This window comes from Arvicanthis niloticus, chromosome 12 (assembly GCF_011762505.2).
Source record: "Arvicanthis niloticus isolate mArvNil1 chromosome 12, mArvNil1.pat.X, whole genome shotgun sequence".
Lineage (NCBI taxonomy): Eukaryota > Metazoa > Chordata > Mammalia > Rodentia > Muridae > Arvicanthis > Arvicanthis niloticus.
The window spans coordinates 43260338-43281031 of NC_047669.1; the positions used below are offsets into that span (position 1 = coordinate 43260338).

The 20694-nt window shown below is 34.9% G+C and overlaps 3 protein-coding genes across 6 annotated transcripts; 1 reads left to right on the forward strand and 2 right to left on the reverse strand.

Moving 5' to 3' along the window:
• Window positions 1–498: 498 nt before the first annotated feature.
• LOC117718095 (olfactory receptor 5K16-like) lies at window positions 499–6447 on the reverse strand. Of its 4 annotated transcripts, none has more exons than XM_076943042.1 (3): window positions 6321–6447; window positions 5540–5621; window positions 499–3111 (listed from the first exon to the last, which is right to left on the reverse strand). In XM_076943042.1, the coding sequence occupies exons 2-3, from the start codon at window positions 5550–5552 to the stop codon at window positions 2171–2173; spliced, it is 954 nt and encodes a 317-aa protein (XP_076799157.1). In that variant the 5' UTR covers window positions 5553–5621; window positions 6321–6447; the 3' UTR covers window positions 499–2170. The 4 variants fall into 4 exon arrangements, with proteins under 4 accessions (XP_076799157.1, XP_076799160.1, XP_076799156.1 ...); XM_076943045.1 differs by having other exon boundaries at window positions 499–3339; XM_076943041.1 differs by having other exon boundaries at window positions 6312–6445.
• On the forward strand, window positions 3609–4129 carry LOC117717834 (eukaryotic translation initiation factor 1). The gene has a single exon (XM_034515269.2). The coding sequence runs from the start codon at window positions 3624–3626 to the stop codon at window positions 3954–3956; it is 333 nt and encodes a 110-aa protein (XP_034371160.1). The 5' UTR covers window positions 3609–3623; the 3' UTR covers window positions 3957–4129.
• An 8637-nt stretch (window positions 6448–15084) lies between the features above and the next one.
• Window positions 15085–18883, reverse strand: LOC117718087 (olfactory receptor 5K16-like). The gene is given in 3 exon segments (XM_034515590.3): window positions 15085–16309; window positions 16312–17057; window positions 18711–18883. Coding segments are annotated over 2 exon segments (957 nt in total). The 5' UTR covers window positions 17054–17057; window positions 18711–18883; the 3' UTR covers window positions 15085–16094.
• Between the last annotated feature and the right edge of the window lie 1811 nt (window positions 18884–20694).

The following is a 20694-nucleotide window of genomic DNA, read 5'->3' on the forward strand; positions in this document are numbered from 1 at the left end:
ATAGTAGACTATACCTAAGTAGTTGATATAAATATGAGAAGTCTCTTTCACATAGATCCTTGAGTCTTAAGAGAAGCTATTTGTAATTAAAAGCTTCTAGGAGAGGGAAAATCAGCTTTTCTAAGCAGGATGATTTTGGGCATATTAATTATATTTCAGGTTAAGTCTCATGCTCAGAGTCAAAACAAACTGGATTACATATTCTATCTATCTATCTATCTATCTATCTATCTATCTATCTATCTTTTTCCTTCTTTCTATCTTCTAGAGAGAAAGACATGAAGTTGAGTGGTTAGGTTAGGTAGGTGAGAGAGGAAAATGATATTATTAAAATATATGAATTCCTTAAAGGATAAATAAAACATCATTAAAATATATTTAAAACAATTCAAGCTTCCATTAGTAAGCCTGGCAGATCATGTATTTCTAGGAAGATATTTTTATTTTATATTTGCAAATTTATTTTATGAAAACATAGTTTAGATATTTAGGATTTTTACAAAATTTCTGTCTCATTTACACTTGAATGAAATCTCCATTTTTACTAAGTCTTTGGGCATATCAATAGTTTTCAATGGAGTTAGTGAAGGTTTTAGTATTTCTAATGACATGCAAACAGGAGAAGTACTTCACAAAACAAATAGATTTAATAAATACAATGTTATATGTGGAGGAAAAATTAGCACATGAAAATGTTAAATTCTTAAAAGATCATTTATAATTAAAAATTGACTACCAAAACACAGATTTAGTGAAGAGAATTTAATACTAAAATGACTAACACTAATAAAAATTATTTCTTATTAGAAAGTAGAATTTCTGTGTGAACAATATCCCAGAATAGTATCTTGAAAGTGATAAATTCAAGATAAAATTACATACAAACATATACTGTCCATCGATTGTGCTACTGAATAAAAGATAGACTAAGATTTTTCTATGGGACCAAGAAATCTGATATTGTAAATGAAGGTTATCTTATAAGAACTTTTACTCTTAGAATTCATTGGATGTGTCCAACATCATGTCTAATTAGATTGTCATGCTCAAAACTGTTCCTAAAGTTTATTTGAATTGATCCCAATAGCTTAACTGCTAGAAGTACATATCAGCATATGTCCTTTATGAATTATGTTGATTCAGGACATTTACTGCTTTCTTATTTTTAGACTACAAATTAATTAGCAATTGAAAACGTTAAAATCTGTTGGGATTTCATCATGAAAAACATCATTTATAACCAGATTGTCAAACCAAAATAGTGGTTCTTTAGTGAAGAATTATTTGATTTTAAAATGACAAATGAAGTGATTAAATAAACTAAAGAATTTAAGTAAATATTTTATTTATAGATATTTAGGATTTTCAGCAATTTTGACCTTATTTATATGTGAATATCATCTCCTTCTTTTATTAATACTATGGAGGTACTGATACTAATCCCAAAAAAAGCAAAAAATGATAATACAGAGTAAATATTAATTTTATAGGCATTTTAATAACAGTAAAATATATGAAACAAATTTAAAAGATCTAGGATAAAGTTAAAACTCTTGGAAATTACTTAATGAATCTCTTAAAGTTCAAATTGCTAAATAAATCATTTTAAAGCTACTTTTATTCAGCTAGCTTATGACTAAATGACCAAAAGTAAGTGCTAAAATTTTGTTGACTAAAATGTAATCTGTATGAGTATAGAGGCAAAACTAAGGTTAACTTAAAACTATATACAAGCATACAGTTTGCTTCAAAGGAGTGGAAATTGTAAGCAAAGATTTATTAGAAAAGAAGTTGCAATGATTTTGAGATTTTATTCTGTGATTTGGGATCAAAAGTTTTACCAAAAATTAATAAAAACAACCGTTACACATGCCATATGTATTTCTAGCATTTGTAGAAACTGTCAAGAACTAATTACTCATGACTACTAATACATCTAGTATCTAAGATTTTAAAGTAAATTTCATTCCTTCTGACCTAATTTGAATGAATATTATTGTATTCTATTTTTTAATGTAAAACATTACAAAGTTGTACTTTTCTGACTTTTAAAAAGTATCCATAAATTTATAGAAAGTTCAAGCTAATTTTCTTTTTCTTTTTTAATTTTTTTTTATTTTTTTGAAAACACATTTTTCAAGCTAATTTTCAAAGAGCTGTTTTTATAATGCTACAATTGTCTCTTCATTGTTCTTTTCATCACATTAATTACTTCCTTATTTCTCAGACTATAAATAAAGGGGTTTAGGAAAGGAATTACTAGTGTATAGAAAATAGCAACAGGGATGTCTTTGTACTCTTCATTAACTGAACTTGGTTGAATATACATGTAGAGGAGAGACCCATAGAATATTGAGACAGACAACAAGTGTGATGCACAAGTGGACAAGGCTTTGCTTCTTCCCTCTGTGGACTTCATTGTGAATATAGTAAAGAGAATGCAGAAATATGATATCAGGACTATAGTAATGGTAGAAGTTTGAATTGAACCAGAAAAGATGAGTATCATCAGTTCATTGACATAAGGGTCAACACACGAGAGTCTGTATAGTGGAAGGACATCACAAAAGAAGTGCTTGATTACATGAGACCTGCAGAAAGTTAACCTGAACAAGAACCCTATGTGAATCATGGAATGTAGGTTTCCTGCTATGTAGGCTCCCGTGGTCATCTGAAGGCACAGCTTCTTGGACATCATGGTGTGGTACTGCAGTGGGTTGCATATGGCCACATATCTGTCATAGGCCATTGCTGCCAGAAGAAAGCAGTCTGCAGTTTCAGCAAGACAGAGAAAATAAAACTGTGCCATGCACTCATAGAGAGAAATCTTTCTGTCCACAGAAAAGAAGTTCTCTAGCATCTTGGGAGTGATGGCACAGGAGCAGCAGGAGTCCATCAGAGCCAGGTTGCCCAGAAAGATGTACATAGGTGTGTGGAGACGAGGCTCCATGTAGATCAAGGCCACCAGGCCAAGATTCCCCACCATGGTGACCAGATAGATGGTAGAGAACACCAGGAACAGAAGTGTCTTTAGGTCTGGGTGATCTGAGAATCCTATGAGGATGAACTCTGTTGTCAAGGAGTAGTTGTCCTCAGTCATCTTCAGCTTCTCTGTTGACAAGTGATAAGGATGTTAGATTGCAACTGTGGTCTGGCCATTTCCCACTTTGCTTTGTATAGCAGACAGGGGATTTCCTTTCCAAACATCACCCACTGTCTTTGCAATGAAGCTCTTGTATTTTGCAGAGTTATTTTCTTAAAGCATCTTTGATTCTCAAAATTCATTGGACTACTTGCAATCTCCAGGGTAGATAAGCAGATTGTAATAAGATTACTTTTCTGCAAACATGTAAAGTCATAAAAAGTTTAAGTTAATCAGATCTGGTTCAGTGTTTTGTTTTATGTTTTTCCCCATTACTCTCACTTCTTCCCCAAATTTAAAATTGTTGCCTTACAAATATGACAAAATCGGCCCTAGTCACTGAGCCGCCGCCGAGGACTCAGCTGCCTCCCCCTTGAGCCCCCTCGCTTCCCGACGCTCCGTACCCCCCCCCCCCCCGCCCGCCTTCTCTCGCAGCTGCCTTCTGCAGGCCGTTTCCACCGAGGAAAAGGAATCGTATCGTATGTCCGCTATCCAGAACCTCCACCCCTTTGCTGATGCAAGTAAGGGTGATGACCTGCTTCCTGCTGGCACTGAGGATTATATCCATATAAGAATTCAACAGAGAAACGGCAGGAAGACCCTTACAACTGTCCAAGGGATCGCTGATGATTACGATAAAAAGAAACTAGTGAAGGCGTTTAAGAAGAAATTTGCCTGCAATGGTACTGTAATTGAGCATCCAGAATATGGAGAAGTAATTCAGCTACAGGGTGACCAGCGCAAGAACATATGCCAGTTCCTGATAGAGATTGGACTGGCTAAGGACGATCAGCTGAAGGTTCATGGGTTTTAAGTGCTTGTGGCTCTCGGAAGCTTAAGTGAGGATTTCCTTGCAATGAGTAGAATTTCCCTTCTGTCCCTTGTCACAAGTTTAAAAACCTCACAGCTTGTATAATGTAATCATTTGGGGTCTGCTTTTAACTTGGACTAGTGTAACTCCTTCATGCAATAAACTGAAAAGAGCCATGCTGTGTAGTCTTGAAGTCCCTCATTTAAACAGGTTAAGCAGTAAGCCCTGGCAGTGTCCACCCTGAAACAAAGCAATAACAAAGTTTCAGCCAAGAACCCCAAGATCACAGGAGGCTATGTCTGACCAGAGGTTCCTTGGGGCTCCCTCTACAGAGTCCCCTGCCCTAGGAGAGTGTCATCACTTGAACAGCCCAGGTGACCGAGAGTATGGGTAACGCTGCCCCAGCTATGTCACTAGAGGGAGTTTCTGGCCATAAAAAGAACTCCTGGTGTCTGACCAGGTAGGCAAAATTCAGAAAGGGCCACCTTTCCAAGAGAAGTTATGGACGTCTAGCTCACCACCGGCGTGGTCTTTTTAAAGCAGATCTATCCTACCTAGCCAAGGGATGTTGAAATATGAAGGGTAAGACCAGCCTGGTATCAGTTAAACTTAGGACAAGGGAACAAATGCCAAGCTGGTGCCATTGGTCGTGTGGCTAGCTGTAGAAGCTTCAACTCAATATGAGCCGCTGCCCAGTGCCATGTGAAGGAACAAACTGGTCTTTTGGTTTTCTTTTCCCTTCCAGTTTTAATGTAATGTTATGTATTTAAAACCTTATTTAAATAAAGCTTGTTTTCAGAAATTTAAAAAAAAACAAATATGACAAAATCATTTTCATATTCCTCCCAGATAAAAGATATTTAAAATGTTTGAGAGATAAGTTTTATATATATATATATATATATATATATATATATATATATACATATATATATGTGTGTGTATGTGTATATGTGTGTATATATATATATACATATATACATATATATGTATATACAGATATAGATATATTAGAGTTTTCAGAAATATCACTAATCACAAATGGGAAGAGATTCACATTTCACAAAATACATTGTGATGTTGAAGAAATAAATTTTCATAGATTATTATTTTTTTCCTTTTCATTTCTCACACTTTTATAAATATTGACTTTTCCTGTTGTATATTTTATATTTATTTTCCTCAAATATCTAAATCCTTCCTCTTTTTTTGCAAGGGACAGTTTACATGTGAAACTGTTTAACCAAATTTTACCTCAAATTCCTAGACCATACCAGTGTCACATTCCGAGTAATGGGGCATATCATCATCAATCAACAAAATACACAATTTCTTCTGCATAATTTCATACCTTATCCTTTTTTATTTTTCTCATATGTGTCTCAATAATTTTTAATGGTACTTTCAGCATTTTAAGGTTTGGTGGTACAGAATTCTTAACAGAATCCAATAGAATATGTGATGATGTAAAAGAAGAAATTTTTCCAACCCCAGGTCCTGTCAGTGATCTTGACCAGGTGATCTTATTTTCTATATCCTAATAATGAATCCAAACCACAGTTTTTCTTTGCTAATAGCCTTATTACCTTTAAGAAGCATCTTGATGATACTCTTTTCTTGAAGTCACCTATCACACCTGGCTATTACAATCAAGGAACTGGGGAAATCCTGGGGGAGAAAAAAGAATATGACCAAAATATATTGTATGGGAAAAAATAAAGAAATAAGTTAATTTATTAAAACAGAATCTAAAAGGAAAATGTTCAAAAGCTTCCCTCACAAAACAAAGATTCTTGTTATTATCTATTCTAATGCTTTTTTTAGAACATTGTGATTGTCTACATTATATGATAGTTAGATAAAATCTAGTAAATATTTTGCTTCTTAAACTTGTTTCCAATGCTTAGTCAGAAACCATTTAAACTTTAAAAAAATATTGAAATTTTAGTTTGTTTCCACTTATCAGTGGTATATTAGGATACACTATCAAAGCCAATCAGGCTAATTTGATGGTCTTAATGTGTTTACATTTCCATAATCAGAACATCTATAGAAGATAGTGAAAATTTCTTTGTTCTAATAACTAAGTGCAATGTATAAAGTTAGATAAAATAGAAATAACTTTCAATGTAGATGTCTGCTTTACTTAGTAGATTATTTTGTGATCTTATGTATATTCTAAAATGTCATCCTTTCAGAAAGTAGTATTAGTTGTTGTGTTACACCTCCCTCTATTTTCATACACCTTTTATTTTTCCAGAAGACCAAAAATGAGGTGAAATTTAGAAAGAATATAAATAGTAAGTAATATATTTAACAGCATATGTTAAAAGTAGAGATAAGATAGATACTCCTTACCCCTTTTACCTGATTTCATTGATAGGATTATTTTTCTCAGTATATTCCTTGCTTTATGGTACAAGTGTCAGAATGTATGAATTTATGTGTATCATTCTCTAATATGTTTGCATTTAAGAGAGTGAAAATCCCAGGGTGACCTCCAAGTTCATGTTAGTAATTATGTCCATTACAGTGCACAGTTAAAAAGTCTTCCAACAAGTCCAAAAGGAATTTCCCTGCACTGACGCCAGAGTGCTTGAGATATAAACCCCTAAGCTGTATAAACCACTTGAGCATACCTGGCAATGTTCTGTAGAACCATGAGCTTGGAACAAATAGCTCTCAGAATCTGTGCTCAGAGACCATTTCAATCATTTGTGCTTGTTAGACTTCTTACAGGTGTCTTTGCAACTGTTCATATTAAAATGGCATGTATAATGTAAAAATGTATCCTGGAACTCTTCATTTACATATCTCCATCTTCTTTTACTTAGAACATTTTTTGTGCTTTGCTTTTTCAATTAGTTTCACCTCCTCTTATGTAGGCATTTCTAAAAGTCTCTGTGCCCATGATAACAAATTCCTCAACCTATATAGGATTTTATTCAAGAAAGCATAAGAAAACCAAATTAATTCCCCTCAGTTGTCTTTCAAAACAAAATTTATTATTTTGTGTGTATGGGTGTTTTGCCTGTGTGTATGTATGAACCATGTGAATCCTAGTACACACAGAAGCCAGGACATCAGATCCCCTAGTATTGGAATTACAGGCTGTTGTGAACCACAATGTATATGCTGGGTATCTAATTCAGGTCCTCTGGAAGAACAACAAGTACTCTTAATTATTGAACCATTTCTCCAGTCTCCATTAGCATTCTTATTTAGAGAGGAAAATAAAAGGTGTAATAGGTTCACCTATTTTTATGAATTTTACTCTGAGTTGATGGTATCTTCCTGTCCTATAACAGCGAGAATTTGATGTTATCATATACTATATAAAATAATTTAATTCTGTGTATGTATCTGTGTGTGGGCATGTGCCTGTGAGGGTCAGTGCCTGCAAAGACCAGATATGGCACATTCCTTGGAATTATAGGCAGTGTGAGCTGCCCAGTGTGGAAGCTGGGATTGAAGCCAGGATCCTCTGCCAGAGTAGTACATGCTCTTAACAACTGAGCCATGTATCTACTACTACATGTGCATTTTATATAACTCACTAACAATATTCTGTCTTTTCTGCTCATACTATCTATGCTTTTTCTCTGTCACTCTGTTGTTTTATCTTCCTCATTACATTTATTAATTACTTATCACTAAAATGTATTCATTTTATGCAACTGGATTTGGTCACTTCCCTTTCTTCACTTTCATTCTTCCCTTCCCTTCATTGATATGCTTGTTAGAAAGAAGGCATTTCTTTGATATTTACAGTGCTGTATTTTTAACACTCTGAGGAATGCTAAACAATCTGTAATATTAAATATTTGCTGGCTGAAAATGGATTCCCAGAAAGAGTTACTAAATTAACAGGCTGGTAAGCCAAGGATGAGTAAGATTCTGCACAGAGCCTTACCAACTTAAGACAGAAGTGCCTTGTGTTGGATAATGCATATTCCATGATGGGTGAGGAAGGCATTCTTGTCAGAATGACCTACAACAGGCTCAGTCTTGTTAATGAAATAAAAAGGGAAGAGAGCAGCCCTTTGGGGCTGCTTGGCAAGAATCTGGCATGGGTCAAGGACAAGGAAATGGGCTGCTTGGCAAAAATATGATGTTGGCTAAGGACAAGAAAGTAAGCTTCAGGCAGGAATCTGACATTAGGCCAAAACAAAGAAGTAATTTCAGGCAAGAATCTAAATTTTAGGCTACAACAAGGCTTCAGACGTGACAATGACTTTGGGCTAAGACAGGGAAGTTGGCTCAGATATTTTGCTCATCCTGATAAGCCCTTAGAAACAGTGATCATGAGCATGTTCATGAAAATTTGTTTATTGCTTTGCTTGTTCCTTGACCATTTGCATCTATTGTATTGCTAGTCCCTCAACTTAGAACTGACTTGAATACTTGCATGTAATTCAAATGGTATAAAAGCACAAAGGAGTTTGTGTTTCTGTGGTTATTCTTATGAAACAGGATTTGGAGCCAGGTTCTGTCAATGAAAAGAAATATTCAACTTTTATCTCTCTGGGACTAGGATACCTCACTTGATAAAATTTTTCTTTTTACAACTGTCCTTTTGCCTGCACACTTCATAATTTCATTTTTATTTGTTTCTAAATGGTATTTCATTGAGTAAATGTATGACATTTTTATTATCCACTCATCTGTTGAAGCACATTTAGGTCAATCTCATTTGATGGCTACTGTGAATAGAAAAGTAATGAACACAGCTGTGCAATTATATTTGGTATCTAGGATGATATATGTATGTTTGAACATATGTTGTGTTAAGGAATGTTATAGCTGGGTCATATAGTAAATTTATTTTTACTTTTTTGAAGATTCTTTGTATTGATTTCTGAGTGACTAAACCAATTTGTATTTCTATCAGCAGTGAATGGGAGTACCCCTTCCCCCAACACCAGATGCAGATTATGTTGTGAATTGTTTAGTTTGTCTTAGCTGTTCTGATTGGGGTGGTCTGAAATTTCAGTTGCTTTAGTTTTCATATCCCTAATTACTAAGGATAATCAATACTTTTGGAAGTATTTCTTAGCTGTTTTTTTTAAAGAATGGAAAAATTTTAAAAGCTCATATTTTATTCAATCGTTTTTCAAAAAGAAATAATTGAACCAAGAAGGAATAAGAGTTAAGATAATTGTAGAAAAAGCCTCATTATATAAATTCATTTATAAAAATTCTTTCAAAGGTGACATAGAGGCACATACATATAGCAGATGTAATGAAATATGATATAATTTAACATTGGTAATTGTAGAAAATTGTACCAAACATGTCTTGGGAATTATGCAATTTAAAAGGCTGAATTTTACATGAATTATACCTCCCTAATAATGTTAAAAATGAAAGAACAAATATGTGAAAAAATTCTTAAGAAATTTATTGCCTATAAGCCTTCTGTGAGAAACCTTTAGAGAACATATGTTTTGGCAGAAGAAAAGTGATGTACACAAGAAATGTGTTGCCATCTGCAGAATGATAAATTTGATGAACAAAATTGCAAAATTTCTCTATAAAACAACTTGCATATATTCTACAAGCACACATCAGGAAGATCATCTACCATGATCAATTTAGTTTTATTAAAGAAGTGCAGGGTTGGCTCAACATATGTAAGTCAATAAGTATAATAAATCATATAAAAGAACCTAAAGACAAAAATCACATGATCATCAACACATGCAGGAAAAGCCTTTGATAAAATCCAACATGTAATCATGATGAAAAACATAAAAGGAGCATGACTGGACAGAACTTAACAGTTCTCAACATACTAAAGGCTATAGATGACAAACCTACAGCCAATAATATACTAAATGGGGAAACGTTTGAGACAAACCTGGAACAAGATAGGTCTGCCCATTTTCTCCAGTCCTTTTCAGTATTTTCTGGAAGCACTACCTAAAGCAAAATGCAAGAGAAAAAAAATGTACAATTAGAAAATAAACCAAATTAACTATGTGAAATATGCATAAGAGATGTCAAAAATTCCACCAGAAAATCTGTAAAAACAATTCCAGTCTAGTGGTAATATACAAAAACAACTTAGCAATATCAGCAGCCACCAGCAAAAAGAGTGAGAATAAATTATGGGCACACATCTACTTACAATAGCATCAAGAACAATAAACTATCTTGGAATAAAGTTAATCAAGGAGGTGAAAGACCTCTCCAATTAGTAACTTCAAATCTCTGAAGATGTATAAGAAAGAATAGAAAAGGAAAGAGATGCCATGTTCATGAATGGATAGAACACAAAGTGAAAATGAACATACTTCCAAAAAAATTTCAAGATTAAATTAGTTGTCCAAAGGTCCTTGTTTCAGAATGTTGCAGAATCATCTTTTTTTCATGGTTCTTTTAATAACATTAATTAGTTTCTTATTTCTCATACTGTCAATGAAAGGGTTTAATAAAGGCATTATGAGGGTATGAAAACTGTTCCAGGTATATCTTTATCTCATTCATTAAATGAGGTTGACCATACATGAAGAGAAGAGACCCACAGAATATTAATACAGGCAGAAAGTTGAATGCACAAATTGATAAGGCTTTACCTCTACCTCTATAGATTTCATTGTGAATATACTAAAAAAGGATACATAAATAAGATACCAGGATTATAGTATTTGTAAAGGTTTGAATTGAACCCAAAAAGATGAGTATCATCAATTCATTGATATAAGGGTCAACACATGAGAGTCTATGTAATGAAAGAACATCACTAAAAAATTGATTTATTACATGGGACCTGCAGAAAGTTAACCTGAGCAAGAACCCTATATATCTAAATGCAGATTCTTCACATGGAGATGGGAGGTGCACATGGATTCCCATTCCTAGATGTGGAACTATGGTAATTGGTAGATTCTGGGAAAGGGAGAGGAAGTTAGTTTTCTCTAGGAATATTTGCCACTTGTTGGCCAATCATCTCGTACTGAAGGGGTACAAACTCAAGTACAAATAAATTGTAAGTGAAGCATGCAAGTAAAGAGGACACATGAGCAAGGCACTGGTGGCACATGGCTTTAATCCCAGCACTTGGGAGGCAAAGGCAGGTGGATTTCTGAGTTTGAGGCCAGCCTGGTCTACAAAGTTCCAGGACAGCCAGGGCTACACAGAGAAACCCTGTCTTGAAAAACCAAAATTAATTAATTAACATTAATTAACTAATAATGAATAAAAATAAAGAGGACACATACTGAACACATACTGAACCACACTCCAGTGACAATGAGATTTTTGGTTCTGTCATATGATACAGCCTCATATAATATTTTGCTGAGGCAAGACCTGTGAGAAGACACAGGCTATTTGGAAAGAGTATAAGTAGGACTCAAAAGACAGTGATGGGGCACTTGAATAACTAGCTGTGCAATTCTTCATTGGTCTTGCATTCTGGTTACCTAGGATATTCTGAAGTATTTTTCTTCTTAAAATTAAACCTTTTAAATATGGCAGATAGTATTGAGCACACTGAAATGTTGAAATTATGCAGATTAATAGTACTATTTGTTATTTTTTTTTGAGACAAGGTATTGCAAAATAGCTCTGGCTAGCCTGGAACTTGCCAGGCTGATCTCAAACTTAGAGAGATCCACCAGTCTCTGCTCCCCAAATGATGGAATTAAAGGTGTAAGCCACTATGTAATATTTATTTTTTTATTGTTGTGCTAATATTGCCAAATTCAGCAAAGCATGAAATGAACATTAAAAATAGGCAAAATTTTGTGTGGGTGGGGAATGGAGGAGCTAACCTAGGAAGAGTTGGAGAATGAATGTGATCAAAATTTATTATATAAAATTCTAAAAGAACTGACTTTAAAAAAAAGAAAAGACTGAAGTTTTTCTATATCACAATGCAGTAATGTCAATTGTTACATATTTTGACATAGTCATATAGTGTTCTGATATGTGCTAATTTCACTGGATTCTTATGAATGGATGTGTATCCTTTCCCTTACTGTGTCATCTACTTGTAAATAGTTTGGGTTACTGTTTCAGCTACACACATTGGGCCAACTATTCAGCTAGCTTTCCTTTTGGTCAAATCAGAACGTCTCATAGTAAATGACTTACCCACATTAACAATAATTTCTTTGACTAACTTGTTTGAATTCTATCATATTTCAAGGTTATTGGCTTTAAAAATATAATTAGAGATTATATCATTCTTTTACTTACTGAAAAATATTCCATTATTTTGGATGATTTATAATGTTGCCTAATTTGTTTATACTGATTTTTTATTATGCATTAATTATTCTTATTTATATTTCTCCTTCTAACCCTACATTGGTGATGCTACTTCGGCTTCTCTGTTTTAAATGATGTTGACTGTCACTAGTAGTTATGTGAAAATGAAGGAGCTTATTCTACTTTATGTTTTTTCTTTCTGTTCTATTTGATTTGTTTCTATATTTTATTAAATTTATTATTATTCATCACTTTGGATTTAAGTAGGAGATATACAGATAACCCAGAATTCAATACATACTTCATCCAAGATCCCATAATGTGAATATTTTGTATGATTAGGGAATGCTTATTAAAATTAAGATATTAAGGGCCGGGCAGTGGTGGCGCATGCCTTTAATCCCAGCACTTGGGAGGCAGAGGCAGGCAAATTTCTGAGTTCAAGGCCAGCCTGGTCTACAGAGTGAGGTCCAGGGCTACACAGAGAAACCCTGTCTCGAACCCCCCCCCCCCAAATTAATATATTAAACTAACATCAATTTGTACTATTTTTTAAATAATATTTTTCCAATGTATACTATTAAGTATAAGTTTCATTCTGAAATCCAATTTTATATTTTGTCCACGACCCAAATCAGGATGCTAATTTTTATTTATTTGTTAACTCTGACTACTTCTACAAAACTACAAGGTTTTGGATTCTTCTTGTCATTCAAGAACCTTAATAATTAAAAAAAAAACCCTCATAATGTCTTCTAATTCTGGCTTGTTGGCTTTGACTATGATGTTTGTTGGTTTTTAACTATGATAAATTTTTTCTCAGGAAATTTGGAGAAACCACAGAATTTAAGTACCTTTCTTATTCTATCACATTAGAGGGTACTTAGAGCAATATGACTTACTTGCATTGATAACAACCTGGGAGTTTATATGTGCAGTTTCTCTGTTGCATAGTGTTTCCTTGTATTCATTCATTGCATCTTTTCTTTTTAAATTAATTAATTATTGTAATTATTTACATCCTAAATGCTGTTGTTTCTCCTGGTCACCACTCATAGGACTCTCTTCCTGTTCTCTCTTCTCTTTACCTCTGAGAGGATGGCTGCTCTGTATCCCCTAACCCTAGGGCATCAAGTCTCTATAGAATTAGGTGCATCCTCTCCCACTGAGGCCAGACAAAGCAACCCTCTGTTACATACATGGCAAGAGTCTCAGACCAGCCTATGTATGCTTTGGTTGGGGGCTCAGTCTCTCCAAGCTCCCAGAGTTCCAGGTTAATTGACATTGTTGTTAATTGACATTAACTGACAACCTCACAGAAAAAGGTTGCTATCCCCTTCAGTTCCTTCAGTATATTCCCTTACTCTTCTATAGGGGTCCCTGACCCCCATCCAATGGTTGGCTACAGGTGTCTGCCTCTAAGTCAGCTGCTAGCTAGAGCCTCTCAGAGGACAGTCAAGCTAGGCTACTGTCTGCAGGAACAGCATAGCATCAGGAATAGTGTCAGAGATTGGTGCTTGTCCATGGGATGGACCCCAAGTTGGGCCTGTCAGTGGTTGGTCATTCCTTCAGATTGTGCTCCATTTTTGTCTCTGCATTTATTTTAGACAAGAGCAACGTTGTGTCAGACATTTTGTAGGTAGGCTGGTGTTCCATCCCTTCATTGGATGTCCTGTCTGGTTACTGGAGGTGGCCTATTCAGGTTCCATATCCTTACTGTTGGGTGTTTTGGCTAAGGAAACCTGAATTGAGTTCTGGGACCCTCTCCTATCTCAGGCCCCTGGGACTTCCTAGATGTTCCCCTTCACCCCTACCCTACCCACAGTAGCTGCATGTTTTCATTCATTCTCCTTGCCCTCTGGGCCTCTCCAAGTCTCTCCCCATACATTATACTGACCCCCTATTCTCCTCCTCCTCCCCTTTCCTACTCCCTTCCCTTCTTCCCCCTCGACTATTTTGTTCCCTTTCCTAAGTGAGACTGCAGCCTCATTTGAGCCTTCCTTCTTGTTTAATTTCTTTGGGTCTGTGTGCTATATCATGGGCATTCTGTACTTTTTGGGTAATATCCACTTATCCATAAGGACATACCATGCATACCTCTTTTGGTCTGAGTTACCACACTCAGAATGATATTTTCTAGTTTCATTAATTGGCCTACAAAATTCAAAATGATGCCCTTGTTTTTAATAGTTGAACCACTTTTTCTGTATCCATTCTTTAGTTGAGGGACATCTGGGTTGCTTCCAGTTTCTGGCTTTATTACAAATAAGGCTGTTTTGAACATAATGGAACACATGTCCTTGGGTATGGTGGGGTATCTTTTGGGTACATGCCCAAGAATGGTATATCTTGGGGTGTTTAGATAAAACTATTTTAAACTTTTTCAAAAACTGCTAAATTGAATTCTAGAGTGGTTGTACAATCCCATCAGCAATGCAAGAGTGTTCTTTTCTCTCTATATCCTCCCCAGCATGTGCTGTCACTAGAGCTTTTGATCTTAGCCATTCTGATTGGTGTAAGATGGAATCTCAGGGTTGTTTTGATCTGAATTTCCCTGATGACTAAGGATGTCTTTCTACTACCTCTTTTATAACAATAATTGAGCCTTGAAAGGAGAGGGTGCAGTATAGATATATATATTTTTTTAGGGCTGGGCATTCTACAGTTTCTTATTCTTTGTACTTTGGCTTTGTATGTCTCTGTGTTAACCACCATCTACTGCTAATAGAAGCTTTTCTATTAGAATTGAGAGGTGCATTAATCTATGATACAACAATAAGTCATTAGGGCTTAGTTTAATACTACATTTATTATTTAATAGAATAATAGTTGTCAGTTCTCCCTTAGGTCCCATGATCTGTGAATCCACTGCTTCTAAGCCCAACAGTGGTATCAAACAGGTATGGGTTTCTTCTTTTGAAGCAGGACTCAAATACAATCAGAGAGTGGTTGGATGCTCCCATGTTTAAAACAATATTGAGACACAAGGTATGCAGTTACATGATCATTTAATAAGAAAGGAGATAACAATGTGTAGACTTCTGTTCATGGTTTGTTTTATTTTTTGATATAAAGAGAAAAAATGCAGACAAGAACTTTATAAGACCCCTTTGGAAAAAATCTCAAGTTCTGTTTTGAGGAGTTATATATTAGACATAATTCCCCCCATCTAGGGCAAGAAATGTGCCAGAAAGTACTGAGTAATCTCACCCAGTAATCACACACTCTCAGAATCAAAGTCTCCAGACTGAGTTTATCCTACTTAAATACTAATCATTAAAACTTACTTAATCTGAAAAGGTATGCTACTCTATGACTGCATAGTATTGATTTTTAAAGTATTAATAATTTGATTATTAAATTAATATTTAAATTTATATATATCAGATTTTTCTAAAGACTAGCAGTTATAACTATATAATACAGTTTTTCTGTATTAGATGTATTTGTTTTGTAGCCTCAGAGTAGAAGTAAAGCTTTAAATTGTTTAAAGAGAACAAAAATAATGACAGAAAGAAGGGAAGAAGAAAAGGAAGAATTTTGGAATGATAATTACCTAGTATTTGCCTGTAAATTTTAAAAGTTTTGAATACTAAAAAAATAAAAAAAATGTTCAATTAACTAGACAACCTTAATCAAAGCTTATACTTAAACATTTAGACATCTAATTGTAATGTGATATTTATTTACTGAAGCTATACTATTGGGAAGTCCAATGAGGGTAATAAAAGTAGACATGACAGTTACTAAATTTAAATAAACTTGAGTTATAAATTTCTGATGAATAATTAACAAATTATTTTGGAATTACATTAGCATACTGTTCAATAAACACAGTATAAGGATTCAAAACTAATACTTTATATAATCCTCATCTTCACTTTCTTTATTTAATATTAATAAAATCACACTAATGAGCTGAAATTAGTGATCTGTAGAAGCTGCAGACTTTTTAAAAATGCTATACATCTTCATAACTTTCTTAACAGCATTGACTACCTCCCCATTTCTCAGGCTGTAAATAAAAGGGTTTAACAAAGGAATTATTATTGTATAAAATATTGCCACTGGTATGTCTTTATTACCTTCTTCAAATGGTCTAATATACATGAGAAGGCAGATATAGAATATTGACACAGAAAAAAATGGGATGCACAAGTAGAAAGTGCTTTTCCTCTCCCATCCTTGGATTTCATCTTGAAAATAGTGAAAAGAATGCAGAAGTAAGAGACCAAGACAGTGGTAATGGTAAAGACTTGAATTGGCATTGAAAAAATATATATCATTAGTTCATTGATAAATGGGTCTGTACAGGACAGTCTATATAAGGGAAGAATATCACAGAAGAAATGATCAATGCGATTTGATTTACAGAAAGTTAATCTTAAGAGACACCCTACATGAAGAATGGAAATCAGGTTACTGGCTATGAAAGTGCTGATACTCATCTGAATGGAGAGCTTCTTGGACATCATGGTGTGATACTGCAGAGGGTTGCATATGGCCACATAACGGTCATAGGCCATTGCTGCCAGAAGAAAGCAGTCTGCAGTTTCAGCAAGACAGAGAAAATAGAACTGTGCCATGCACTCATAGAGAGAAATCCTTTTGTCCACAGAAAAGAAGTTCTCTAGCATCTTGGGAGTGATAGCACAGGAGCAGCAGGAGTCCATCAAAGCCAGGTTACCCAGAAAGATGTACATGGGTGTGTGGAGACGAGGTTCCATGTAGATCAAGGCCACTAGCCCAAGATTCCCCACCATGGTGACCACATAGATGGTAGAGAACAGCAAGAACAGAAGTATCTTCAGGTCTGGATGATCTGAGAATCCCACCAGGATGAATTGTGTGGTCAAAGAGTGATTTGTTTTCTCTATTCTCATTTCTCTGCTTAACAAAAATTTGTTAAGAAATGTAATATTGCAGACAGAACATGTCCTATTCTCTATCTCAAGTTGCAGTGAACAGGTATGGCTCTGTTTAATTTACCTTAGCTGTTCCCTGAAATATGTCGTAGTGCATTTTGTAATATGAGAGGAAACCACACATAAATTGTGAACATGGGTATTGTCTTGATATGCCTGTTAAGCTAACTCTTAGATGCTTCACATGGATTATTGTATAGCTCTATATAAATATATGGTCAACATATAAGATTTTTTATTTTTCAATATTGAAACAGTTTTGATGGTACCTTACCTTCTAAAAATACTATATTTTGAGGTCAATAAAATTCTTAAAATAAATTTTCCTATAAATATTTAATGGCTAATCTATAAAACTTAATAGAATTAAAATGCTTTTGAAAATTTTTTTGTCTTAATTACATTTTCCAGCTAATATTACTGTGGGCTATTTTAAATGAAGGTTAAATTAATTTTTAAGGTTGGATAAAATTGTAGCTGGCATGGTGGATCATGTCTTTAATGCCAGGACTTGAGAAGCAAAGGTGGTGGATCTCGCAGTTTGAGGCCATCCTGGTCTACTGAGTGTGTTCTGGGACATCCAGGGCTACCTGACTCTCCAAAAGATTGGATGTGATTTTATAACATGACCATTTTCTTTTAAAATGATTTATTTATTGATTTTAACATATTTTGGACCTTACTTACTGTACCTTGTCTGACAAATTTCCATAGAATTACTTTTAGTTTTAATCATCCCTGCTTCCTAATATTTTCTGTCTGGTTGTCAGTGCTCTTGATGTGTAGTTCATTATGTGTCTTAGTAACAAAGCATCTGCACAAAGTGAACACATCAAAATGTTCACATCTGCTGTGAACTTTCCAATATCGTCATGGTGGAACGATGTTTTCCTTTTATTGAGTTAAATAAAGGTTTTACATTTATATGATTATTTAAGCTTTAAATTCTTTCTTCTCATGTTGTATATTAGAAATCAATAGCCACCCAAAGTTATTACGTTTTAGTTTGGTCTATATAACACTGAAATATTTAAATCCAGAAACAGCATGTATTTTTACAGTTATAATCATTTTTTCTTCCAGGAATTGCTAGAACTCTCTGGCTTTAATAGAGTTTAAATGCATAATTTTTAAAGACCAGCCTAAAATAGTTTAAAACAGTCTTGCTTTAAAATCACACTGTAATTACTGTTTTGTTGATTTTTTTTGTCTAGACTGAACTTAACAAACTGTTTTTTTATTCTCTCCCATAACATAGAATGGGTTTTTGCATTGTGTCACGAATGTCTTATAATTAAATTACTAAAATAAATTGCTGTTTATAATAATTTAAATATTTACAATATCTTTCAAATTATGCTATTTTGAAAAAAAACCTCTTTAGCACTATAAAATATTGCTTTTACCAACATATACAGGCAAATCAAATAAGCATGTTCATATGTAATCTAAGCCAATGCCATTTATATTTAAAAATATTGTTAGAACATACTATGTGAAACTCATTTTTCTATGTGAAAACTCCTCTCTAGTGGCAAGCATAATTATTAAACAAATCTGAAAAATAATTTTACTATCTACCCTAGAATTATTTTAATATTTGCTGATAGCTTACCTGTGTATTTGCTCACAAAACTATGGTACTTTTGTACAGTGAATGGACAGACTAATCCATTTACTGATTCATTTTCTCTTTCAGTATATCTTAAATTCAGAGACAAACCAAACATAAGTAGATAAAATGTAAAAATATACACTTATTTTAGATTTGCTTCTTCATATATAGGAATAAATTTGAAATCCATCTACATACTATGAGTTTACTAACCACCATATTATATGACTGCATAGAATCATGTGATCTTTACAGAGGGCTTAAGCCATTGGGGAATAATTTATGAAAATCTAGGACACATAGTTTATAGGCAGTGACAATTATTATGTTATCTTCAGGGCAAAAGTTAAACAAAACAAAACATTGACTCTAAAGGGAGTTTCTTGGCATTGACAGTAGGTATTTCTGCAGAGACTTTAATCTGGGAAGCTGGCTCCCAAGCCACGATTAAAATAAACAAACACCTTAATTGGAGGTAAGAGAAGTGAGATTTTTGAGGTTAAATCAATGTCCATCAAGAAAGTTGGCTTTGACATCATCTGTATGGCTACTGTATTTGATTAATTGTGCTTCATTGTGCTTGCTTACATGGATATAATAATGGGTAGAGAAACAATATGGATCACCTGGTAACAAACATTGAAAAGAAATTTGAATTCCTGGATAAGAGAACAAAACCTGAGATAATCAACTGGAATCACATGCTTTTCACTACATACAGTGCACCTGACCATATCTTCTAGATTCATTTTTGGAAATTACTCTGACATTATTTCCTTTGGTGTCATTTATGTGTTGAGAAATAAACAGAATTTTAAGTTGCCATTTTCAAGGCTGTGTTACTGTGTTCAACTCCATGAGATTCAGATAAATGGAATCTATGAAAGTATCACCATGATTAATGTGAGTAATGCCATGATAATAATTTTATTGTACATTCCTCTTTCCTCCTTTCTCTACTATAGATATTATTTTTGTGTACAAGAAATGGTTTTGGATTCTATTTATTTTCTGACATGATTTTTAGTCTTCAGACTCATTATATGGTTTTATAAATTATTTTATTTATTTACATTCCAAATATTGTCCTTTCCTTGTCCCTCCTCCCAGAATTCTTAACCCATCCTCTCCCCCCTTTGCCTCTGAGAGGGTGCTCCCTCCACTGGGCATCCATCTCCCTTTCCTGGTGCATGAAGTCTCTACAGGATTAGGTGCATCTTCTCCCACTGAGGCCAGACAAGGCAGTCCGCTGCTGCATATGAGCCAAGGGCCACAGACCAGCCCATGTATACTCCTTGGCTGGTGGCTTAGTCTCTGGGTACTTCTGGGTTAGTTGACATTGTTGATCTTCCTATAGGGTTTGCATCCCTTTCAGCTCTTTCAATACTTTCCCTAACTGTTCCATGGGGGCCCTCACCTCAGACCAATGGTTGTCTGTAAGTATCTACATCTGTTTCAGTCGGCTACTGATAGAGCTTCTCAGAGGATAGCCATGCTAGGCTCCTGTTTGCAAGCATAGCATAGCATCTGTAATAGTGTCAGGGTTTGTTACTGGCTCAAATCCCAAAGGTGAAATAAAATAATCATGAGAGTAGAAGGAGAGAGGATCCTGGATGAGAAAGGAGAGGGTGAGTGTGGAACTGTGAAAGGAAAGTTTCGGGGCTGTTAGCTAGCGCCGTGTGAGTGTGGGTCCTGTTGGGCTGTGTTTTCGTTCGTGTGGCTCCGGGTAACAGAAGCGTGGGAATTTGACTGGGTTCACTCCACAAGGCGCCTGGCAGACACTGGGCTTTGGGAAGCCTCCAGATCTCTGGCTGGGTGTGGAGAGGTCTCAGCCTGAAGTCCCGTGGAGGTAGAGCTCCTGAGTGGGGGTCTTCAGGCTGACACGGCTGACCAGGAGACCAGTGGTCTCTGTTCTTGGGCTCCCAGGCACCGATGGGAGCCTAAGAAGAACTGAGATGCAGGGTGTACGGGATGGACCTGCCGG